The 26,115-nt window shown below is 41.1% G+C and overlaps 2 protein-coding genes across 4 annotated transcripts in view; one reads left to right on the top strand and one right to left on the bottom strand.

The window, feature by feature from the left end:
• slc7a14a (solute carrier family 7 member 14a) overlaps positions 1-15,019 on the top strand; it is a 19,288-nt gene extending 4,269 nt beyond the window's left edge. For all 3 annotated transcript variants that reach the window (XM_020616636.1, XM_020616637.1, XM_020616638.1), the window contains exons 2-10: positions 6,341-6,881; positions 7,178-7,414; positions 9,201-9,418; positions 9,541-9,687; positions 11,333-11,541; positions 11,638-11,785; positions 12,347-12,842; positions 12,942-13,178; positions 13,758-15,019. In XM_020616636.1, the coding sequence (XP_020472292.1) occupies positions 6,575-6,881; positions 7,178-7,414; positions 9,201-9,418; positions 9,541-9,687; positions 11,333-11,541; positions 11,638-11,785; positions 12,347-12,842; positions 12,942-13,178; positions 13,758-14,056 (2,298 nt within the window). In that variant the 5' untranslated portion in view covers positions 6,341-6,574 and the 3' untranslated portion in view covers positions 14,057-15,019. The remainder of the gene's footprint in view (positions 1-6,340; positions 6,882-7,177; positions 7,415-9,200; positions 9,419-9,540; positions 9,688-11,332; positions 11,542-11,637; positions 11,786-12,346; positions 12,843-12,941; positions 13,179-13,757) is intronic.
• A 5,274-nt stretch (positions 15,020-20,293) lies between these two features.
• cldn11a (claudin 11a) lies at positions 20,294-24,490 on the bottom strand. Its single transcript, XM_020616639.1, has 3 exons — positions 24,018-24,490; positions 23,553-23,717; positions 20,294-21,775 (listed from the first exon to the last, which is right to left on the bottom strand). Exons 1-3 carry the CDS (start codon positions 24,244-24,246, stop codon positions 21,510-21,512), a joined length of 660 nt encoding a protein of 219 aa, XP_020472295.1. The 5' UTR covers positions 24,247-24,490; the 3' UTR covers positions 20,294-21,509.
• Between the last annotated feature and the right edge of the window lie 1,625 nt (positions 24,491-26,115).

Here is a 26,115-nt window from a genome sequence, read left to right as displayed (position 1 = left end):
ATTCAATCACTAGAAACAACATTACAGAGAAAAATAGTTCTGGCAACCACTGACAGTATTTTCATATTCCATAAGTGTTTTAACCTTACTCTATTATTCTTTGTTAAAGGAATAGTCAGCATGATCCTGACTGTCTGGAACCAGGTTTATACTCAGGCATCTAGTTTGTCTACAGCTGCCCTGAGTGTGTGAAATGACCCTGTTGTTTTTTAGAGCTTAAGGTCACACGGAGAGAGATGTCATCGATACGGCTGGTTTGTCAGGGAGCTGGAGGGAGTGGCACTGTTGTTTTTATTTATGTTACAGTCTGGAGCCCCATCCAGTGTGCTTTGAGCTTCAGGCTCCCACTGTGCTACATTAAGGCAAGATAGATGGGGACATGAAAGGCCAAATTGAGAGTGAACTAGGCTGGCTGACAGGTCAGACATGCAGAGAAATGTGTCTGTGTCCTGGCACCAAAGCCAACAGCTTTCTCCTTGGAAATGTTTGACAGATAGGGGTGATGTACCTCAAACAGACACACAACCATAGTTTTTCTTATTTCTGTTATGTCAGTTGTTACAGATCAACATGTTTTGGCTTAATGTCATTATTGGAAGTGAATCAGATCCATCAGCAGGCCAGAAAATGAGCCAACTGGTCCAACAGTCAAGTAACTGAGGCACAGGGACGTGTCTGTGTTTATATCGATCTTTTAGCAGTTCTAATGGTGTCTGTCAGTGAGACATTGAAATAAATGTGCAGAAGTGACAGAATGTTGACTAGTATGCAGACAGACATTTCTTTGTTTATGCTGTGTATCAAATTTAGACTTTACAAATGATCCAATTACTGTGATTACTGTTTTCTTTCCCTTTGCACACTGACATGCTGGGTGCGTAGTGTATCCTCTGCTGTTCCATTACACCATGTAGATAAACCAACATAATCATCAAATTATTGAGCCAGTCAGGTAGCCGCCTCGGTGAAGCTGAGGGGAGCATCGTTGTTCCTAATTAGCAATCAGTTTAGGAAAAGTTCAGATGAACAGGGATAGTTGAAGTGTGCCAGGCGATGAAAGCAACCTGGCAGGCAGCAATTTCTCTTTTTGTGTCAAATAAAAAATTAGATTCATTAAGCTTGTCAGATAGGGAGATCATAGCCAGCCAGCCAGCCAGCCAGCCAAGGCATCGACTCAGCCAGACAGTCATCCAAATCAGTCAGGCAGGAGAAAATGAATTTAGGGCTCCACATCTCCACTTTGAAACCAGCCAATTACTGCTGATATTCTTTAAGGTTTTCTGTATGTTGCTTTTTAGGGGTTTATGTATTTCATTACATAAAGTTCTGTTGTTTTTGACCTAAAATAACACAGTATTACAAATCAGATGTGTTTCATAGACTACATTTAACAGTAAGTACTACGGAGATGGGGACAGCAGTGATTAAATGAGCATGAATATACTATTAGTCAGAGTGACTGTAAACTGTAGACTGAATGGTGCTTTAAGTACTGCTGTGTAACAGTCCACAGAGGCTGGCCTTATAAATCTCAGCACTGAGAGGCTCTTAAGTAGAGCTGTGCATCATTCATGCAGGTGTGCACAACTCATGCATGTTTCATATCTATCTATCTACAGTATCTATATGTCTGTCTGTCTGCAGACAGACATGTAATAGTTATCCCATAGTTGTTGAGACATTTCACTCAAAACCATCAATGTGAAGCTCATGGTCGTGCAAGACACTGTCAAAAGTCAGTGGAATGCATCATCTGAGAACCATAAACGTCGGTACAAAACAAAATACCGATGGACTGACTTTCCTAGAAAGCAGCTTGCCAAAACAGCTAGTTTTAGGCAGTGAGTGACAGAGAAACAGTGTGATTGAGGGAACAAGAGAAATCAACTAATACAGCACAGCGACTTCGCTGACTCGGGTGTTATACCAAATGAGGATGAGTTGGCTCCTTTCTGTTCTGTCTGTAGGACGTGAGAACAGGGTCAGGGATGCTTGCCAGGTCTGATTTTTGTTGGGGCTACAGCCACGTGATGCAGGCTGGTTGCCAGGTTGAATTTGAGTGAATCATAAGGGCTCTCAGCTTTATTACAGTAAGCCAATGCAGCCCTTACTGTAAATGCAACACGAGCTCAATTAGGTTATTCCTCCGGTAATTCAGACGCAGGCAGGAGTGGACACGGAGACAGGCTTAGTCACGGCTGATCGGACACAAGGATGAATATTCTGACAGCTCTCTTATCTTGAGAAGACGCACACTAATGCTAGAGGTGGTGGTAGAGCTGATGATTATGATGACGGGTTCAACTATTGATTTTTAAACAGTAGCTCTCTGACCAAGAAGATAATGGGTATTTGTTTAATGCTATAATATTGAAAAGGTCTTGTTCAGAATTCAATTACACTGCTTGTCTGTGTGAAACGGGGCGGCTGTAAACACAACAGCAGTGTATTGCTCCCACACTGGGACATGGCAGACTTATTTCACATCTTTCTGTTACTCATAGCTTCAGCATCAGTGGTATGAGTGATTTCATGGTTAGATGCTTCAACAGATATGAAATTTATAGCCTCAATAAATGATTCAACATCTAAGATCAGGCAGTGGAATAAATTTTTTTAGTTGGGTGCAACAGGAGAAAGTCAAGCTAAAAGGAACAGTTAGATGTTTTAGGAAGTACACTTTCTTTCTGAGAGTTAGAGGACAAGATGGATCTTTCATATCTGTGCTTAGCACATATGCAAGCTCTCTCACCTGGAAAACATGTCACCTGTTTGCACTAAGGGCCGTGACTGTATTTTATAACTTATACAGTTTTAAGTGGCAGCAAGATAATAAAAGTGCCTTTTGTTTTGCCCAGCTGTCACCTTTTTGCAGCCAATCTGGTTTTGCTAATGTTTGCTGTAATGTTATACTAGAGTGGGTACGAGACTCCAGATTTTTGGACAGAGCAAGGCTAACAATTTCCCTGTTTCCAGTCTTTATTCTAAGCTAAGCTAATTGCCTCATAGTAATTATGTTATGTACCTCTCAGATAGTAACAGTAAAATGTTGTCTGTATTATCCTCAGTAATATTAAACAAGTGCTCACATACAGTGTGGTTTATTTGAATATGATCAAATTAGACATTTTAATCAGCATCTGCTTTTGTATGTATGTTGCTCTGGATCTGTAGCATTCCACCAAATTGCATAGAAATGCTGCCATCTAACTAAACATACAAACAGAACAGAAAAAGGACAAGTCTGGAGGTTATCATTAGTTTGTGCTCCTACGTATCTGAGCTACATGAGGCAAGGCAAATATACAAAGGCAATTCAAAGTGCTAAACACAATGCAAACAAATAGATAAAGGATTAAAATGCTACTTAAAAGCAACAGTTGCATTACAGCACAGTGCAGCTACATGCAAGTGTAGCTACAGATAGCTGTGGCAGACTGTGCCATCAGAGGCAGGGTACTTTGTTTATACGGTCAGCTAAAAAGTCCCAAAAACCTTTAGGATAGCTTGAGATGAGTGACTGTAATCTTGACCTCCTAATATTATATGAGTAGGTCTGCACGCTAATAGATTTCATTTAGGCCTTTTGAGTGTAACTCTAGTGTAAAGACTCCAAGCCACAAAAGCAGTCTTAGAATAACCTCCACAACACCAGACCTTTATCCTCCTTTATTAAATAGAACAGGACAGATCACAATGTAACTGTAACGCTTTAGATATCAGTTGTTTATATGTAACTGTGACAGTGACTGCCTCAGTTGCTACAAAGCTTTAATGCTCGTGGATTAGCCTTTATCACACTGAGGACTGTTAGTGAACTGAGTTCAGTTTTCCAGCACCGAACAGAGGCAGCACCTGCTGCCGCAGTGCTTTGTGCAGCCCTGTTTTGTTGATCTACCGCTGTTCAAACACTGCACACTCAACGCAGGGCAGGTGGTGGTCACAGTCGATGAAACTAGTCAGGCAATATTAAAATGTAACAGGTTTTTGGAAAACAGACCGCTTGCAAGATTTGATTTATGATATGGAATCATAAAAGGCTGTGTGTGTGTGTGTGTGTGTGTGTGTGTGTGTGTGTGTGTGTGTGTGTGTGTGTAAAGAGAACTTACTGTAATACACGTCCCATAAGCAAAACAATCTCAGACAGGGTGTATTTCATTCCAAGGTGCCGTTTTTCAAAGCATCGCTGAATGTGATTGGATTCGTGTGTATGTATCGGTGTCTCGCTTTAAAGGTCTAAAAGGGTTTGTCTGGCTTTTCCACAAGCACACACACACACACACTCTGTCTTTTACACACACACCCATTTATTGACAAAGCCCAACAAGAGGATCAAAGCTCAATGCACTAATGAAAAGCAGATTTGCTGTTTTTCTGTCTGCTCATCTTCCTCATCCTGTCCTACTAATTGATTCATCTTTCGACTGTTCTCCTCACACACACACACACACACACACACACACTCTCACTCACTCACTAATGATCCTGTCATGACAGAGTGTTGATCTGTGCTGCTGACTGTGTGTGTGCTTGATTTATAAAAAGTCTATCATTGTGTAACTGTGACATTGTTTCTCTGTATTTGTGTATATCCAAGTCTTTGGAGCGTGCATGTTTGGGGCTGTAGTGTGAAAAATTATTTGTAGATATTCAATTCTGGACAAAGTTCGGTACTTTTAGGATTGCATGGTTCGTCAACCTAGCACATGAGGCTACTGACAATCTATGGACCAACTAAAGTGCTACTGTGTAATTTAATTTCCTTTTAGACTAATTACCAGAATTATGCTGCCTAACAAAAGAACGCTGTAACATGCCTTTGAGTGTGGGATCTTAGGAAAGTCATAATTGCCTCACCTCTACTTCTGAGTTTAATAAAGGTTCATATTTTGGCTGTGACTTTACCAACTCTGTCACATTGTGTTACCGCTATTTGTTTGGATCAGTTTCATGTCACACGTCGTGTCTTCTTGTCTCTCTTTCTGTCCATGAATTGTGAAACCTTATTACACCAAAACCACAATACATGCACATCACCCCGCCTGACATTCACCATCACATGCACATGCTTGCATTCCCGCTAAGTGCAGTGACAATAGCAGCCCCGGCCTACTCTCATAAAACTGCTGGGTAATTGCAGTCATCATTTGAGGGGCTCATATTATAGCTGTGAGAGGCAACGTGGGTACGCTGCATGTGAATGTGTGTTTGTTCAGCAACTTGTGATTGTTGTTCAAAGTGGATGAATGGTGAGCGCTAAAGCGATAGAGAGAGGAAGAGCATGAGGTGGACTGGGCTGCAGTTGATAAGTACTGTACAATAGCCCTTTTTTATTAGCAAACTATTACTAATATGACATCAGTGACATCATGGAAAAGCTACGGAGAAGTATAATAAAGCCTCCACAGTTTCAAAAGGCTCTATTATTGTAAAAAAGTACCGTACTAAAGAGTCATTATTATTCTGCAAAAATTCATCTCTAGATTTTAATTGCTTTGCTAGTTCCTGCCATACATTTTCAGCTGCATGTTTCTTTTGTTAACCAGTTTGCACAGACACATTTCTGACATTGTTCTGGCACTCATGAGTTTCATTTTGTCGATTTACTGTAATCTGGACTTCAGGACATATTTTCTAAACATGAGGAAGCATTTTAATGTGTTTTTTTATTTTTTTTATTAGTTGTGGGGTTTTTTTCAGATCCTTTCTTAAATAAAACTAGCAACACAATATTTTCAGTGATATAATGGCCACAACATTTCAACCTAAAATCTAATGGAGTAGCATAAAAGAATATAAAACCCTAGTAAATTAAATACTTTTAAGTTAGTACTGTAGTAACACTGATTCTATTACATATATATGCAGTAAATCTGTAATGTGAGCAGTGTATAAAATGTCTGTAATTATATTGTAAAGATAACAGGCAGTATTATAGACCCATATCACAAACCCGCTGTATTTTGCCCTCAGCACAGTGAAATCTTGGCATGTCTGTTTGGATTTTTATTTGCTCACAGATTAAACATATTGGAAAATGTAAAGTAGAATTGTATGTCATCTCTCTCTCTCATAAAAACAAGAGAAAGGGATTTAGTGTCCATTGCTATCACCAGTGAGCTGGGTTACTATAACAACAGGGCTACGGGGAGAGGACTGCTAATTAGATGCATCCTCATTCAAGTATGTTTCATTTGTACACAAATGTGTAATACATTTCCACCACCGGGCTCTTGTCTTGGCATATTCACTCAAAACTAAGCACTGTGTTAGACAAATAGCATAAGGCAATGTGCTGTGAAATGCGGCAAAAATTAATCATCACACCTTTATTTTTCAGATAGCTTTCTATCTCACCATGTGGAGAAAACCTGAGATGGCATTCCTCTAAAGCAGGACGAGAGTGAGGTGGCAGAAAACTGATATCTTCCTCCATCATTTTGATTGGGAATAATTCCTTTTCCTGAGTGCTCAGTGCAGTTGTTTGCTCAAGTAAACTGTGAAAAAACTAAGGAAAAGGAACCAGTAGGAAATTTTTCCCTTTCACTCTGATCCTTGAACTTTTGACCTCAGTATGAGCAGTTTAGTAGGAAAGCTGGACCCTCGCAGGATACAGTGGGGCGCAACATGGAATGCCTTTACATCCCGTGTCCTGAGGACCAAACCTGTGGAGTCCATGTTGGATTCGGCCATGTCGGGCACGAGCTCCCACGGGACCAGACTAGCTCGGGTGTTGTCTACAGTGGACCTGGTGTCGCTGGGAGTGGGAAGCTGCGTTGGCACGGGTATGTATGTGGTCTCGGGGCTGGTCGCCAAGGAGATGGCTGGTCCAGGGGTCATTGTGTCCTTCATTATCGCTGCTGTGGCCTCCATACTGTCAGGTGAGACTGAAGCAGATGCATATACTGTACACATATTAGTTTACTGATTGTATTTCTGGTCTTAAATTCTCTCTCTCTCTCTCAAGCACACACACACTAGACAAAATGTATTATAGTCCACTGGATAATGTCAGTTTTATCACCATTACACCAATATTATATGAAGAGCCTTTTAATACCTGTGCAGTTATTACAAGGGCGAAGACTTTATAAAGGTAAAGCTATAATATGAAACACACTCGTATCCATTTTTACATGTATGTGTGTCCATCCCGGTCTTCCCCTCTGTCCCTCAGGAGTGTGTTATGCGGAGTTTGGGGTGCGCGTGCCTAAGACCACAGGTTCAGCCTACACATACAGCTATGTGACTGTGGGGGAGTGCGTGGCATTCTTCATTGGGTGGAACTTAATTCTGGAGTATCTGATTGGCACAGCGGCAGGGGCGTCGGCTCTCAGCAGCATGGCTGACTCGCTGGCCAATCACAGCATCAGCGACTTTATGATTTCACACATCGGGACACTCAACAGTTTGGGTGAGTGGCACACAGTCTTGTACCTGTAGAGAAAAAATGCAGTTTGAAACAAAGTTATTTTGAGTTTTAGTTTCAGGATTTGGACTAATATTTGATGTGGATCAAGTTTTAGATTTGTATTCATTGCTGGGGTCACTGATAAAGTAGGGATGCTTTCAGGAAGCTGTTATGTAATAGGAAGTCAGAATGTGAAGTAAGAAAATGTATTATCTTTTCCTCTCATTCCTTGGAAATAACTAACACATGGCAAATACAATCATGTAGGGTATAGCAAAAATGCGGAGTTTCTTTTATCTAGGAAGAATATAGTCTCACTAATACATCTATCATCAACTGTCAAGTAAAGATTTCTATTAACACACATTCTCCAAAGTGATCTCTGGAGAGAGATGATCCTCTTTCCTTCTCACTCTCCACAAGAAGGTCAGCTTTGTCCTCGTAGCTATAGGTGTACAAGGCAGATGCTTCCTGCTGTGGTGCTTGAACCTCTGTTTTCCGGGGTTGAGTAACAGTTACTGTATGCCATCTGCATCTGTTGACTCAAAGGAGCAGATTTCATAAGTTCTATCTTTGCTGTCATGAAGTCTTTTCTGTAGTAATGTTGCTCACCTCTTATAGTCATGCATTACTTTAACAGAAGCAAAATGTTGTAGTAACTGCAGGCACTGAACAAACAACAGTACTTGCAATGTGCCGTTTGCAGTTGAGCATACCTCCCTGCAATTTTGAACATGTTAGCTACACAATAGAGTCACAGAGTCATCTGTATCACAGAATAGATGCTGAACGTCACTGTGAGATGACACCGTCTGGGAAAACACCCGACCCATGCCAGTGCTGTTCCAGGGAGCATCCAGTTGATGTTTCACTGCTTGTCTTGGAAATCATGTCATCATGGAAAGTAACATCTTAGATTTCTAGACGACTGATGCAACAGTTTTCCTTGCCATATACAAGACCAAGAGGTGAACGCCTGCTACGCTGGTGTTATACTATAGTTGCCATGTGCACCAGCTGTGTTCCTATCTGGGGGACACCACCCTGACAGTCTCTTCCTGTTGGACACTGACAAAGCAGTGGTAATGGTAACATGCCAAGCAGCATGGCCAGCTGTTCCACAGTATAATGGAAAGTTCATGTTTCCTTTTCCTGCTGGAGAAAAACTCCTGTTCATCCACACCCCCGAGGAATAGAATTCAGCTCAAAATATGTCTCATTAGTTTCCATCATAGTGGGTTCTTGTGCAAACATGTGTTGCTGAGCTTTGTTACTGTGTTGAGTGACTAGTTAAGATTCAATGTAATGCTTTAGCTCAAGGGTTTTCAACTAATTGTGACCCAAGGGCCAGAATTAACCTGAGGACCACTGTTGTGGGTGGATAGATCAGAAGAGCACTGTTTTAATCCTAGAAGTCAACTTGGCTTTTCTCAATATTTCTATGAATTTAATAATAATAATAATAATGATACATTTTATTTGGTGGCACCTTTCATGACGCCTAAGGTCACTTTACATCGAAGTCATTAGTAAAATATAAAATTACAATAAAAACACAACATTATGTAATGGAGTCTAATGTTCAGAAGTGAGGGAGAAGTGAATTCCAGAGTTTTGGTGCAGCCCTGGCGCCTATTGTGCTGGGCTTAATGGTTGCTAGACTTGTTGATGAGGATTGTAGTGAGCGAAGTTGTTTATAAATCTGGAGAAGGTCCGTAAGATCACTATAATGAGTAATACATATTTTAAAAAAAGGTTTGCATTTGAGCATGCATGTATTTCCCCTCAGGTAAAGGGGAGCAGGCGTACCCAGACCTGCTGGCGCTGCTGATCGCACTGCTGGTGACAGTGATAGTGGCTTTAGGAGTGAAGAACTCTGTGGGCTTCAACAACATGCTGAACGTCATCAACCTCATAGTGTGGGTGTTCATGATGATCGCTGGGCTGTTCTTTGTCAACGGAGAGAACTGGGCCGAGGGGAGGTTCCTGCCCTTTGGCTGGTCGGGGGTATGCACACACTCATGTGCAAGCAAGTAAAACATGAAGGGCCGGTGTGTAGGTAGATTATACCCCATCTGCTTCTGGTCTTTGTGTAAGCCTTCATTTCTCTTGCTTCTCGTTTGTTCCAGGTGATGCAGGGTGCAGCGACCTGTTTCTATGCCTTCATTGGTTTTGACATCATTGCAACAACAGGAGAAGAAGCCAAGAGTCCCAACACATCCATCCCTTATGCCATCACTGCCTCACTCATTACCTGTCTCACTGCCTATGTCTCTGTAAGTTGTCTTGGAGACCACAGACACACTCCATCCACTAGCACTAACAGTAAATGCTTTATTTGTTTTCCCTTATTAACATTTGAGAAGTTAAAAGTGGTTTGAAGACATTCAAGAATGCAAAACAGTCCTTCCTGGTATTCAAAGTATCAGTGCTGCCACAACTAAACACATTTTCCGTGGTACTGAGGTGAGACAGCTCAGTGACGAGAAAATCAAATTTGGGTTTCACAAATCAATAAATCACACATCAGTTGTGAGAAGATGGTAGACTAAAACCACAGCTCCAAATTCAGTTTGTTTGAAAAAAACTAATGTTTATTATTAAGAATAATAATAAAGGGTGATCAAGAGAATTGCTTGAAATAGCTTGAATACAGTCTGAAAGTCTTGCACCACATTTTGAGAAGTGTTGGACAGAAAGAGGGAAAGCTGAAAACATCAAAATGCTTCCCCCTGCTCTCCAGCTGTGTGTCCCATCTCTGATCTGTATTCATTTTACATATTGAGCTTGTGCTGGATGGATGTTGCCATGGGTACCCTGAAACTGTAGCCTATCAGAAAGAAGAATTTTTTGAGGGGGGCGGGGGGTCGCAAAGATCGCATTAACTTCAAAACTCAGCTACTCTTGTTTTGCTCGTTCCCTATGTCTCAGTCTCGTTTATTGCCCCATACCAGTACCCTCTTGTACTCAAAAATGTATTTTCTTAGCCTTTCTCAGTCTCTGTTTTTCTTTGATCTGTCTCACTCTGTTGCATCTTGGATTAAGATTTCTGCTCACATCAGGAATCCTTAGCTGCTGAAGTTCAAGATCCAGAATATATTTAACCATTAAATTCATTACATGTTGAATCTGGTTTGTGTGTGTCTATGTGTGTGTGTGTGTGTTTTGTTTTGTTTGTGTGTGTGCGTGAAATTGGTTATTCAGTACATCTCACTGAGAGGGTGTAAGACACAGTTTCCTCACACCCATGCTCTGTGGGTGTCAGTGTAAATTCATTAAATGTATTAGATCATGTTTTTGTAAAACCTTTAATCACAACAAGACGTGATATGAATGTGCAAACTGAAAAGTGGTTGACAGCGAGTTAAAATGAGCGCTGTAACAATGCCGTTTGGGATCATCTTTGTTTTTGGGAGGAAAGACGTTTACCCCAGATTTGTTGTATGATTTCCTATAGATTAGTAAAGTCTCCTTTGACTGGTTCATACCAGCCTGCACCCAGACTGGATTAAGATGAAATAGTACCAGGCAAATATCCATCTTCATCTTAGGGGTAGTCTTTTTTTTTTTTAAATTCCTGTAATCTTTTCAAGCAAATCCCTCTCTTTTGAGGCACAGTATCTATGACAGATGGTTCTGTATTACTTCACACATCAGGTGCAGGGATAAAAAACACACAGCACACAGCAACACAGAAAGAGAAACATGACTAATGAACATTTTTAGATGTGATGCAATCTGAATACAATAGCTATGCAATCCTAGGTTGTGAGGATGTCACTCAACACTATCAACACATCTATTTTAGCCAGATTTCACTATAAATATCAGGTTAGATTTTTTTTTCCCAAAAGTGAATACTGAATTGGAACGCTGTACCCATAACTGACCAAGTCTGTGTGTTTATCATCTTCCATGCAGGTGTCTGTAATCCTGACCCTGATGGTGCCATACAATGAGATTGATGCAGATGCCCCACTGATGGAGATGTTTGCCTTGCATGGCTGCATGTTTGCAAAGTATATCGTGGCGGTAGGATCTATAGCTGGACTCACTGTCTCCCTCCTGGGGTCCCTGTTCCCCATGCCCAGGGTCATCTATGCCATGGCAGGGGATGGCCTACTGTTTAAGTCAGTCCACACAACTGTTTATTGTTATATGCTTATTAAATTAGTGCTGAAGATGTGTGAAGGTGTCTCAGTCTGTTCATCTTGGTGTGTGTTCAGGTTCCTGGCCCATGTGTCTTCCTACACAGAGACCCCCGCTGTTGCCTGTGTGGTGTCAGGCTTTCTGGCTGCCCTCCTGTCCCTCCTGGTCAGCCTCAGAGATCTCATAGAGATGATGTCTATAGGAACGCTGCTGGCCTATACCCTGGTGAGCGGTGGGTCATGATGGTGGGCATACATACAGTACAGGCCATATGGGTATTTTATAGGATGCAGCTGACTCACTTCACTTAGCTTACTATGTTAGAGATTTCTTTTCAGTCCTTTATAACCCAGGAGTTGCAGCTACAATGTTTCTTGATATGAACCAAATGAAGAATGAAGAAAATGCTTGTACAGTCACATTGGGTACAAAAGATTCTGCTCTTGAAGGAACTGAACATTTTTCTGGAAAAATAAATGTATTGATTATACAGAAATACTGTGTGAGATAGCTGTAAATATACAAAACCCAGAGCAAATTTAGCAATACCATATGGTGAAACGTATACAAAGGAGGTTGTTGTGATGTAGGGAGCAGTGGCAGCAAGTGTTGTGACAGGTGGCCTGTCAGCTAGGATATCAGCGAGCTGCTGGTACTGATGCATGATAGAAATGCTAATAACCAAGCTGAACTAAAACAATGCTCCATTCTGTGTGCGTAGTCACCAAAGTAAAACAAAAAGAAACAGACAAATTAAATTAAACTGTTCCCCCTCCTGGTCTGCAGGTGAGTCTGTGTGTGCTCCTGTTACGTTATCAACCTGAGGGCGACATCCACGGCTTTGTGAACTTCCTTTCTCAAGAGCAGAACAACAAGAGAAAGGAAGGCGTTCTGGCTGAGTGTGAGAAAGATGCCTGCTCGCCGGCCAGTGAGGGCGATGAGTACGGAAGTCCGGCCACTAACACCTGTGGAGCCAAAAACCTGCCGTCGCTGGGTGACAATGAGATGCTGATTGGCAAACCAGATAAAAACGCCTACACCGCCAGCCACCCAAACTATGGCACGGTGGATATGACCACAGGCATTGAAGCAGAGGAGTCGGAGGGCGGGATGTCCCGGCGGTTAAAGAAGCTGATTGGACCGCGATACTACACCTTGAGGATCCGACTGGGCCTCCCAGGAAAGATGGACAGGCCAACTCCGGCCACAGGAAAAACTGTCACTGTGTGCGTGCTACTCCTCTTCATCCTCCTCTTCGCTTTCTGCTCCTTCATCATTTTTGGTGAGAACACATTAACAAGATTCACACAGGAATTTACAGTGTAGTGCAGCCATAAATGAACTGTCTTTCATTATTTTTCTTGGTTTCCTCACCTTCCAGGAGCGAGCACTATCGGGGAGGGCCGCTGGTGGGCTCTGCTGCTATTAATCCTCCTTATCATCTTCATTGCCCTGCTCATCATCATTATCCTCCAGCAGCCAGAGAACCCCAAGCGGCTGCCCTACATGGCACCCTGTGTGCCCTTTGTACCTGCTTCAGCCATGCTGGTCAACATCTACCTCATGCTTAAACTGTCTGCAATTACCTGGATACGATTTTCAATCTGGTGCCTTGTGGGTAAGCCTCATGGTTGTGCATTTCAGTGTTTAAGACTACCATCCTGGACACATGGGAACTAGCCGTGTTTTGATGAAGCATGGAATGATACAAAAATGGTGGATTTCTCTCGGTTCAGTGAGGAGTTTGAATCTACTGGCTTTGTTTGTTTTTATTTATAGAAAACAAGGAACAATCATTCCATGTTTATTTCCTGCCTCAGTTGTGTATCTGTGCAGTTGTGTTTGTCTCTTTGTGTGTTTGCCTACTGAATTCAACTTATGATTTAAGTCCCATTGCTTCTATGCAGGTTTTTACTGTTTATCTAAAAACAGAATTCATGCAGTCTTGTGTTCATGATACCTGTTTTTGTTTTTACACAACAGCTGGTGGATATCTGTGTTTCTGTTTTCACTGTGTGAGTCGGATTGCTGTGAGTCACTCAGAGTGGGATGAATTGTTGTGATGTTGGTACAGAGGTTATGTTTACTCCCTGCATTCAAATTTGTGCTTGAGCTCCTGATATCTTGCCAGAATCTCTAATACACTATAGTTATTGTTGTGGTTTTATATATATTGAAATGTATCTGTGTTCTCCAGGTGTGCTCATCTACTTTGGCTATGGCATGTGGAACAGTACACTGGAGATCACAGCCAGAGAGAATGAGGTGCACGCCTCCACTTACCAGCGCTATGATCAAGGCGTGGACGAAAGCTTCTGCGGCTTTGACGATGATTTCTACCCGCCTACCACTGACCCCTGGGGTACACCGGAGGGGGGATCAGGGCTTACACCACCCCCTGAGGCAAAACCTGAGAGTGACGGGATGCCATCAAAAGGTGGTGGTAGGACCGTTTCCAATCACGGCCTTGCTGAGGAGGATCCGATGGATTTCTGAAGAGACTGACTCTGTGTTACCCAGAATGTACTGCCTTGTCTTGCTGCCTGGGGGGGAGGAGGGAGGGAAACGGTAGTGTGAATGCATGAATAATTGGAATAATTGTGCATAGGTGTGTGTGTGTGTGTATGTGTGTCTAACCCTTGGGCTAGATTGTTTCTTGGCAGTGGAATGGCTTTTCTTTCACCTTACTGTGCTGTGCTTGGTTTCTTTGCTCACGTAGCAAATGTGGACCTCAAGGTCATGAGTGTCTTGTCACAGTCACTTGTTATCCCCAGTTTTTGCATCCTACGCAAAGAAAGGCCAGACAGATAAGTGCGGACATAGCGGGAGAGACAATATAATGTGGTTCAATGCACTGTGAACCATGTGACACTGTGCACAGTCACCTAGGAAGGTACGGGTTACAGGAGAGGAGAAGCTGGTGAGTGAGGGACAGATGAATCAGCAGCTCTCTTCCTGTTTCAACACAAATAGAAAGGAAAGTTAGATGACATGCCAAGTCCAAGCTATATCCTATGTCCATGTTGGACTTTTTCCACTTGTTTCATTTTCAGCAGACAGGAACTGATACACATGCTTTTCAAAAAAAGACTTCTGAATACTTTAAAATATTTCCCCTGACCCCTAACATCTAGCCCAAGGGACTCAGGAATTGACTGGCAAATGTTTTCTGTCACAAATAGTACTTGGACTTTGCTTGCAATAGTGCCTTCATCTACTGTATGTGTATGATGAGTTTCTGATTGTGTCTGATTTCCAGTTTAATTTTTCCCGGTGTACTTGTGAGGGTACATGTGCAATCAAACTCCACCTTTTACATTGATTCTCATGTCTGTGTGTAGCTACAAAGTGTGTACTGTGTATGTGTAGGTATTTGTTTTGTTTGTTCTTCCCACTCTTTGCCTCAGCATGAAGCTCAAAATCAATCCGCCAGCAACAAAGCAATCCATGGCGCAGAATATAGGGAATCAATCCGCCAGCAACAAAGCAATCCAGAATAGAGGGGATGAGAGAGCGAGATGACAGGTTTAGTCCTAATTGACAACCTGCATGGTATATTGTAATGAATGTTATATTTTCTGTTTGCTTGTCTCTCAGTTGATGCACTTCTTGCTGTTTATGAGAACTGGGAAAGAATCAGTTCATTCAGTAAATGGGTTTTGTCTTCTGCTTATGAAGAAAACAATCAGGGACTGCTCAAAAATATTAGAAAGTGGGAGGCAGTCTATTTTCCTTTCTATTTTTGTTGCAGAAAATTAAAAGAAAGAAACTCATATTATTTGATTCAAGAGGGAGGTCCATAGAAAATATGAATAATGCTGTGGAGAGACTTGCTTTTTTTAAAATGTGAAACATACAGCTTGTTTCAGCCATTCTCCGGACACCAGTTATTTTCATACAGACCATTAGAAAGAATAAGTTGTAAATACATTTTACTCTCACATTGAGTGAACTGATATCTAACCCTCTCTTTCTCCCCCTCCCCCCCTCCTGCTTTTACTTCTCTACCACATCTGTGTATGCATGTAGCTAGTGTTGAAGTCCCACACTACATAGTACAACACCTACACTATTGCTGCACCTCAGATCAAATCATGGTGCTGTATAGCTCATTGTGAAGGATGTGCACGCTAATGCTGCCAAGGTGAGTGGTTTGATTCCATACTCAGAATGTATACAGTTATGCTAGTGTAAAGGATTTTGGCATACACCAAATAGCCAACCCTGTCTCCTAACGTAATTCAGAATGCAGTTTAACTGTATACAGGTGTAATTTCTAGGAGACAAGGTTGACATAGCATATGGTTTTATAATTAAATTGAGGGTGGGGGCACTTCTACAATAGCTGCTGCTGTCTGCCCTGATTGTCCTCCTTGTACCTTTTCTTTGTGGCCCCTGTTGCTGCATCTCTCCCTTCCAGGGAAGCCTTATTTGTGTAATGCACTAAATCTAAGGATGCCACACTCAAGTCCCGCCCTGCCTCTGCTCCTCTCACATCCATCCACACTTACCAATCAGTTTCCTTCAGATGGGAAGAGGCCCTTTGATGCTGTCCAGCGGTAATGATTGTGATACCCGTCCCCAAACCCAGCCCATCTATCTTTCATGCAGAGACATGAGTTGTAGGTCATGTTCTCTGTGCCTATTCTGGGAGTTAAAAGTTACAAACTGATTCCAGTACTTTTCAACTCAAAATAGTTTCATTTTAATACGTTAAGGCCAACAACAATAAAATAAAATCCTTAATAGCCAAATAATATGTACACAAAATAGGATTTAAAAAAAATGTATTGACTTGCCTTTTGTGTCTGGTCTAAATTTTGATATGAGAGTAGGGTTGCAGCTTGGGGACTGGGACCCAATGATCTCAAAGTTTCTTAAATCCTGACAACAGCCCTGAGAACAGCAATCAAAGTTGCCTTAATTACAATGACCTTAGTTGTTTTAGCTGCCAAACCTTCACCGTAGTTTATTTGCCATAACCACAATCTCTTCCTAAACTGAATCATACTGTGGTTGAAATGCATGGGTGTTGTAGATATGAATATTTTATGTTATATATGGATATGTTGCCATTGATCATAATATGAGGTTTTGCAGAATTCGATTTAACAACAGGGTTGTTAAATAGCACATCCATGTTTGCACACTATATCTCACCTCTAAACACAGTTGTACTGTTCAGCCAAATAGCCCCCCCCACCCAGATCACCTCCCAACTCAGCTAAAAGAATCCTGTTGCTTTGCATTCAAACAGTAGCTAGGCCGCGCCATGCCTCTGACACCGAACTGTGCAGCCGGCTTTCTGCATAATCTGCTTTGTGTGTATGCATTAAGCGTGTGTGAGTGCATGTAGTGTACGCGTGTGTAATGTGTGTTTGTGGCCTGAGCGTGCGCCTCAATGTGACCGTCCGGTGAATGTGTAGCATGCCCTCATACACGAGGCCGAGATGTAATTGTTGTACTTGCATGTGGCGACTGCAACAAGAGATAACAGAAAACTAAACCAAACCAAACGCAGGCTTAGTTAAACCTGGGAACCATGGTCTCTGTGCTGTCAGCAGATTTAATAGGTGTATTACAACTGAATCAGCTTTAAGAAAACAAAACACCCTTGTTCAAGATTATTACCAGTGAACTGAACTAAGAGATATTGTATTCCTTGCACAATGCTAATTTCTTTTCAGATTCAAACCCAAACCACTCTTTTACTTTACAACTCAATATTACACTGAATTCAGTTCAAATATTCAGTTATATAATATATTCAGTTCACATATTATCTGCTGTACTTCTATAAACTCATTCAATAATCTCCTTACCCAGGTATGGGAACCAAGGCTTTGTTTGAAAAGGGAGTACAACATGTAGCAAACACACAGGCGTGGGGATGACTTAACTCCTTCCACCACTTACACTATACCTACGTCCTGTATATCCTTTTTCTCAACCACAGCATCAGCAAGCCAAAGTCCATATTGTTTGTTTACTTTTCAAATACAGCAGACTGTAGTTTCTTCAGCGAGAACACTCGTACAACAGAGCTAACGATGCTAATAAGCTACTAATGTCAGTTTATCACAAGAGACTGATCTTTTTCCTTTCTGTGACTTTAGTCAACAGTGCAATTTTAGTTGTAAGTTAAGTCCGAGTATTTCGTTAAAAGATTGAAAAGTATTAGTCTAGACCGCAAATACTAGCAGATGCATTTGTTTAGCACTGAGATGATGCAGTGAAAAAAGTACAACATTAAAGAAGAAGTGAACTAAAAGAAAAGTATTTTTCTACAGCTGTTTCCCATTCACTGGCCCTACTTGGGTACGTGTGCACAAAAGACCTGGGAGGAGTTATCAGCCTTCACTTTCTGTACTTTTGTTTAATCACACAGAGGCCTGGGAAGCTAAAAAAAAATTCCTAAAAATATATTTTTAACAATGTAGTCTCTCTAAAAAGATAAAGCTTATTTCTAAAGCCCTTAATCCCTTCCTTTGAAGGATTTTGGAATGCTTGCTCTAGACATTAATACAGTAGGACCATAGAAGGTTTAGGAGTGAAAGTACAACAGAAAATATGCACAAACGTTTAATACAATTCTATGAAAAGCAAACTAAAAGAATAATCTAATATTGCCACTATTGCTTTTAAAGTCAGCTACTATTTGTTTATTTTGTCTTGGAGAAGGTGTGCCATGTTCTTCCTGTGCTCTGTATTTGCTGTGGCCAAGCGTCCAGTCAGTGTGCGTCAGGCTTGTTGAGATCGACTTCTCTCGCAACAACTAGATATTCCTTTTCTCTTCTGTATATTTTGCCACAAAGCTGTATAATGTAATTGTTTTTTAATGTTAAATTTTCAATAGTTTCTTCCATATGTATAATTATTTTGCTCCTGGGTGCGTTGTTTTTGCTGAGTTGTTGATATTGCTTCCAACAATGAAAGTTATTCATTGCAAATACCAGAGGCTGGCTCATTTATTCACACACTCCAGATGAATATGCACATACACACATATACTGTACAGTTACACAGGGATATTATGAATGGTTGTAAGTTAGGAAAACAAACTCTGGTGTTGAACTTAGTTTTCTGTGTTTACCAGACATAGAAGAGCGAAGTGCTTTGGAATCTAGTTGGGGCTGATGAGCAACAAATGCTACCCAAAAATTTCTCCTTAAACCTGTGGACAACAAGGCTGGAATTCTTTAGACCTTTTTTTGTTAAAGGATAAGGCTGGTCATTTTCTATATTAACAACATTTTCAGCAATCTCCATACAGAGACTAAAAGTGATGATGAATTGCCTCTACTCGGTCAGTGTCTGTCAGCTGCCAGCTCCTGGTTTAAGTTGGTCAACTGTGATAGAAACGCTGCACCGGGTGATACGTCTTTTGTAATGAAACACCAGGCCCAATGTTGCCCCAAAGTCTCTGAGCAGCCAGAATTTATGCAGGTTTGTGTTTTATATTACAGAGGCTCATCTAGGAATGAGCACTGAAAACTGACAGGCTATATATAAGGGTTGTGGTATGTGGCACTGTCCCTCTGATGATGCTACTCTCATGTCTTTGCACGAAGAATGAAATATCAGCAACTTGAGGTGGAGAAATTCAGTGGAACATTCTGAAACAACAAAGTGTGAGAAAACCAACAGCAGTGTTGTTTCAATAAACCATAACACAACTTTTTAGATAAGAGGTCTTCACTTTCACTCCCTCTTTACTGGGAAACTCACTGCTGTAACATGCTTGCTATGGTTTTTGATCTCTTCAGCTATGCAGTGGAAGGGGAACAGTTCATGGATATTCTCAGAATATTGTGGAATGGTATTCTGGGCAGATGGTTGATGGACATGGATATAAAAAAATAATAATAATTTGCTGGAAAAGACTAAATATCACAGAGCAGTGAAGCTTGTGTATGAAAAGAGGAGATTAAAACCATTTCTGTTTAAATGTCTTCTTAGACAATTGTTTTTAGATAGCTTGACACCATCCCACTGGCCTCCTGCAAACTTAATGGCTCTATGTCTGGAGCAGTATTACTATTTAGGGAATGCACACACTGGCATGATTACATGCCAGGAAATAAACAAACACTGTAAAGTGACAAATTAATGTGTAGAAATACAGTAACCGAGTGGAGATCAGTATGTAGCAAGGACATGATCGTGTGTGTGTGGGTGTCCTCAGATAAGCTGAGGACAATGAGATAGCACATATTGTTCCCAAAGTATCATGTAGTATTGGTGATTTGACTAGGGGACCTTGATATGGACAGAGGAGCACACAGTCGGCAACAAACTGAACACAATTATCTTTCTTTGTTGCATTCTGTATATCTGTGTGTATGATGTACAGCAATCACTGTACTGGAAAAATCTTTCTGTTATGCTTTTCAGTGCAGATTTGTGACAGATTATTGACTGCTCTGAGTGTAATAGTAATGTCAGTATGTGTGTAAATGTAATATAGGAATTGTTACTAATGTTTCATATCTGTAATGTGACTCAGTGACCTTGAGTTAGGTCAGCACAGAAGAGGCTGTTCCCAAGAGTCACGCTGTACTAGGCCTCCCCTGCTGACCACAAACACACACACAAAAGTAACACACATCATTCAGCTTCTGCCTCCTGCATTTGTATTTGTGTCTGATTCAAACTAAACACCCAGAGAGGATGAGAAGTGATGTGTGGGATGAGATCATCTTATTAACTCAGTTTGACAGACCCCCAACAAAGGTGGTTTTAATTCTTTTGTCTTTATTATAGAAAATCTAACAATAGCGCATCAGTGAAATAATAAATAACCAGCTAATACTGCTTCTGTGTGGATCTGAGTTGGAAAGATCAGGTTTCTTTGTCTTGGGAATATCAGAGTCCATCTGTGAGATGTTTAGCATTACAGTCATCATATTCCCTCAAGACAATCTAATCTACATAACGCCGATTCCGTGCACACTGATGATTTTATCACAGTTACAGGATATACTTCTTTTGATCTCTGTTGTTATCTGAAATAGAAGCAAGTTAGTAATGAAACAAATTTGAATTTTTCAACGTTAGATTATTAAATCTCCCTATCAGATGACACACGTATGGACAAGTTATTTTTGCTAAACCAGTGCACAGGCTAATAGAGACCCAATACTGCTTGCTGGAGCTATGCTGTGAAATTGATGTTCCCTTCATCCTACAGTCATCCTGCGGTGGCAGTAGGAGAAAAAAAAAAACATTGCTGCCTTTTAAATCAAGTCAAGAGGCAAATGCACCAGAGAGCTGTACAATACTGTACAAAAAAATCAATATACATAAACACTGTTAATATGAACACAATAAAATTTCAAACATAATGTAGTGCTGTCATACCCTGCTCTTATCAAAACAATAGATTATTATATCATATGGTTTAAAAACATATTTTTCAACAAAGGCATTCATAAGACTTCATCTCTAGGTACACAGTAGAAAAATAGAAGTAACATAGGAGATTAATACTTTGGTTCACGAAGCCTCAGGCGACCGGGACTTCAGACTGCTGTGCTGGCAGTTATTTGGGAGCCTGTACAATTATGTAACAAATCAGGGGAGTCCACACCACACCCAAGATGAAGAGGCTGGAAGATCAGCTCTGAGATACAAAAACAATCCACTGGTTTAAAAAAAAAAAAGAGAGCTCCACCGAAAACAGTCTTTGTGTGTTTGAATGTGCGAGTGTCTCTTTTACAGTATGTATGCTTATGTGCTCCTTCAAGAATTTGTGTGTTGTCCTTCACATGCACCAACAAACATGTGTGTTTATGTGTCTCCTCTTCCCAGTATAGGTTTGCATGTCATGGTGATTGCACTGAATGTGAATATGTGTGTTTGTGTGCTCTGGTGTAGGCTGCTCTATGTCTCTATATACAAACTAACTACAGTCTCCAAAGCCCGTGTGGGATTCAGAATCTCTCCCATCTCAGACGTGGGCACTTTTGGCGTGATTGGTGGAGGAGGTGGCTGGCACGTTGCTACCTCCCTGTTTGGAATAGTAGAAGCGGTTGTTGTCCTGGTAGGAGTGAGAGGAGGATGACTCTGAGGAGCAACAGGTGAGAATGGACCCCCCCAGCAGGGAGAAGAGCGTGCCCACCCAACCAGTGTAGAGGGAGAAGCCAAATGACATGAGGCCATGTTCCTGGTGGGCCCCAAAGGGGAACCAAACTGTGGACACCATACCACACAGTGCTGAGGAGAAACACACAGAAAAACAGTTAAATATGGAATATAAAACCGTGCAACTAAACGGTCATACTTTAGAAAGTGTAATTAAATTGGGAAGGCAAAATGGTGGTGTTGAATATAACAAATTCACATTTTGCACGAGTTCATGAAGCATCACCACACAGAAAATTAGTATATAAGTAGTGAAGCAAAATGGTATAAATTAAAGTAACTAATAAGCACATACACTGTAAGAGTGCAAAATGGTGCTGACAAATACAATACGCTTTAACAAATTGGGATGACATGGCATGTTATATGATTATATAATAATAAAATAATTAAAAATGAAAGATTAAAAATAGATTTACACAGATTTGTCGAACTACACTACAAGCACCATCTAGTGTGCGTTTGTTAGCTTGTATTTTATTACTATATTCGTCTAGTTACTTTCTTTTGACAATTTCTTTTCAAAATGAGCCCAACATTTCAGAAACTGTTCCAGCGTTGTTATCAAACCCGGATCCAACGGAAGCCGTTCAACAACATCTGTTTTTCACGGTCACTTCCTGTTTTTCCTTTTTTGGAAAAACTCGGCGCACCTGCAATAGTCAAGTGGAGGTAGTGCCCGTTTTTTTTTATCATCTTGTTGCTGAAGAGAACGAAAACATTACTGAGAAATTACCCTCAGCCAAAGTAGAATGCCACTTTAAACATGGGATAGCACTAACAATCTGAAGAAGTACTTTGAGAAGTTCCACTCGAGCCGGATTCGGACTCTGGACACCTGTAGGGGAATGCTGGCGTCTCCAAGCCGCAGGTGAAGCAGAAGAAGTTGGATAAAACGGGTGTCTCTAAAGGGTAAAAGGTGACCTGTAGCGGCCAGTATCTCCGGTGGAAACCTCGGCTTGCAGAAAACTCATGAGCCACTTTCCGACCAAGTTCACATGTGGACAGATGAGTTGTCAGTAAAGCAGCTGTTAAACTGGTTTCCTGTTTTAAGCAATGCCTATGTTGTGTCTGGATCTTCTAGTAAGCCCAGGAGTGGGTAGTTAAGGCTTTGTGACTAGTACATGTGAATTTTGGGGCAGTCTGTGATCGGAGCTGCTGTTCTTGACCAGCTTGAGAAATGCCTTAGAAAGGTGTGGGTGATATGTGTCAAGTAGTTTTTGGTAACTGGGGCGTTTAGATGGCGTTAAGCTTATTGTTGCTGGCATGATTTTGGTGCTAATACAGAGGCAGCCATGCTATGGCAAGTGAATCTTTGTTCTGCTGTTATTTTTGCAAACAAGCACACAAACAAATCCTCTCTGATGTGAAAATATTCCCCAGAACAAAACAGAAGATCATGTAACTGAGTGCTATTTTGTTTGTATATACTCAAAATGTTAGAATGGTAATTGGATGATGTGATTAATGGGTGTAATACACATGTGAGAAACAGCTTTGCTATGAACTCGCCAGGGGAGTGGAAAAGAAAAAGAACCCAGGTGGAAGTGTTATTTTAGGGTCATTGGAAAATGCTGCTGCGTGAGTCAGTTATTTATAAGCACAGTACACTGGACAATCGAGGGAGTGGGTTTCCATGTTGTCTCTGTGACTTAGGGCAAAATTAGGGTGTGGATGAGAGTAGGTGGAGGGGAGGAATCTGATGGGCTCTGGGGGGAAGGATTAATGGAACAGGAACCCATAAGTATGTGCACATGTCTGAATATGTCATATTCAGCATCCTGTACTCCCAACAGCTTGTAAGCATTTTGTGACATTCGGTTTATATTCACTAAGCTGCCTTTCTTACCAACTACGAGTATAAATACTCCTCCCAGGATGGTGCGTTTGTTCCTGGAGCTCTGGGTTTCGTTGCCGAGATTGATGCAGGGCATAGACATGAGGAGAATCCCCACCGCTGGGAGACCCAGGATTGACCCTGTGATCATCAGGGCCCGAGTAGTCTGGATGTAGGCTATAGAAAAACACAATATGATAATACTGTCAAAAAGCAAAGAAAATAAAACCTTTCATATTGAAAATGTTCAAGTACATCGGGAATAAATAGCATTATGAGTTAAATAACTATTTTGATAACTTAACTGATAAATCAGAAATAAATATTAATGTCTAGTTTTATGTTTGGACAGAACAGGTGCTAGGGTCTGAAAGGAGAAGTGGTGGAAATAAGATGTACCTAATCACTCAACACCAAGCAAGACATCACAGTATGAATACCATCCAAATGTACATGTATAAACAGAACAGTGTCTACCTGGCAGATCCAGGATCTGTGTTAGATAGGTGCAGTGGTAGAGTCCTGTGGAGATGACACACTCTGCCCAGGGTCCCTTGGCTCCCAGCTCATCCATCTTCTTGCAGGTGTTCAAACCATATTTGCACATATTCACCCAGTCGTTGGTGGCAGTTGCGATCACGATGCCCAGCCAGCCGAGAGAGCTGAGGAGGAAGCCGCTCAGGTGGAGACACGAGTTCACCATCATGCAAGCTGCATGTAAAGACTATTAGTCCTAAGTTCAGAAACCGTTAAAAAGCTTAAAAATAAAGCTGAGTGTGGCTAAAAAAATGAACCAAAATGTGGAATGATGCAGCATAAAATCAAATCGTAGAATCGATATTCCACCGTAAAAGTAAATCCAGTGTTAAAGTTTTCTCTTCTCCTGCAACTGAGTAATTCCATCAATTGAGCTCTGTTGCAGACATCAGAAGAATGAGGCTTTCATATCAGTAAAGGTCTTATAGAGGAAAGTTCAGTGAGGGGGGAAAAAAGTAGTCAGAAGATTTGAACCAATCAGGTACTTAGCTTGTACAGCCAAAAAAAAAAAAAGTCCGCCCTCTTTTATTGTCCCTCCTAAATGGAGGAGTGCACTGGCCCTTGCATCAAAAAGATAATCTTTTGACTGACTGGTTGAACTGGGAGCTGAGAGAACGTGACAAGAGGTCTGCTGCCCTCTACTGGTAGCATTGCATTGCATCTGCCTTGCGTGCACTTCTGAACATAGTGACAGGAGACTTATTACTTAAGTAAGAGAAGATAATCTGCAACAAGTAAACAACAAGTGATTCACAATTTTTACTTGAATAAAAGTATACTGTTATAAGCAAAATGTGTATTAACTATTGAAACAGAATGGCCTTTGTCTGTGGCCTACATATATATATATATATTACTGTCCTACTGCTGTTAATGTGTGACTTTTCGATGTTGATGGTCAGAACGGTGAGATGGTTTTCACTACTTTACGTACTGTTGTGTAGTTGAAATATTTGTTTGCATACTACTACTAAATCTGTTCTGTAGCTGTAGTGGTACCATAAGTACAGTGAAAATTAAACTGCTTTATCTTTTCTCAGATGAGAAAAAAGCAAAGCAGATGAGAAGAAATATCACTCATGATATACAGTAAGTCAGTACCCAACCAGAGTATATCCATTAATCTGTCTCTGTATTCTCCTTCATGCTCACACATACACAGTTGTTTCCATCACTTCAGATTTACATTTTGGGCACTTTCTTTTTGTCCCCAGAAGGATGGAAAGTCCCCACAGTGTGACAGATTTATGTCCCCACAACATGAGTATTACCAGCTCATGCACACGCACGTAGTTATTAAACCTGCTGTATGTTGCTCATAGGCATGGTCCAGTCTATTAATCAACCACATAGCACTTTGCACAATCACTTTAAGTGACCTTGAATATTTATTGCTATCCTGCTTGTGTTTACTATCTTTCCATATGGTATATGATTCAGTGTGTCAGCACTAATTAAAACCTTTGTGCTGTAGTTCAAGAAAATTTATGGTTTAGCATATTTGCACTGATGGAGCCAGTGAGCAATTGTTAACATCTTGCTTTAGATGCCTACGTTGTGGAGCCGCTCCTCTGTACTCCCAGTGACCGACAGAGGGCGATGTAGCACAGCAATGGTCTGCTGTTGACATGTGACAGGTGTTGTAGGATATGCTGTTTTCCTTCCTGCTCTCCTTGCTGGATAGAGTTAAGTAAATCCTCCATCCCTCACATCTGTCCAGTGATGTGCTAGCAGCACATGGTAGCAATAAGTCTGAGAGGAAGACAGACGGACAGACAGACTGACAATTAAGGTAGTTGACTGCAATGGCATGTTTGGCCCACTGCTCTTGTGTCCTCTAGTTTTTCTGATCACGTATGGCTATCTTTATTTACACTGCCTGGAAAAAGTGACCTAGTTTGATCACCTACTTGTTTTTTAGCTTTTATTCAGATTAGGTGTGTATTATGAATATCTAAACCGATAAAATCATGTAATCCGGTATGTGGATAAGAACAATTTTAAATGAGTCAGATCTAGATAGGCAATATTTATCAAT

Source organism: Monopterus albus, unplaced genomic scaffold, assembly GCF_001952655.1.
Source record: "Monopterus albus unplaced genomic scaffold, M_albus_1.0 scaffold176.1, whole genome shotgun sequence".
In the NCBI taxonomy this organism is placed as follows: Eukaryota; Metazoa; Chordata; class Actinopteri; order Synbranchiformes; family Synbranchidae; genus Monopterus; species Monopterus albus.
This window is presented reverse-complemented; position numbering and strand designations above follow the sequence as displayed.

Coding starts and splice junctions, on each gene's coding strand:
- cldn11a (XM_020616639.1), bottom strand. CDS start 24,246: ATGATGGTGAACTCGTGTCTCCACCTGAGCGGCTTCCTCCTCAGCTCT. Junction 23,718..24,017: donor ACAGATCCTGGATCTGCCAG/GTAGACACTGTT, acceptor GTTTTTCTATAG/CCTACATCCAGACTACTCGG. Junction 21,776..23,552: donor AGTATTTATACTCGTAGTTG/GTAAGAAAGGCA, acceptor GTTTCTCCTCAG/CACTGTGTGGTATGGTGTCC.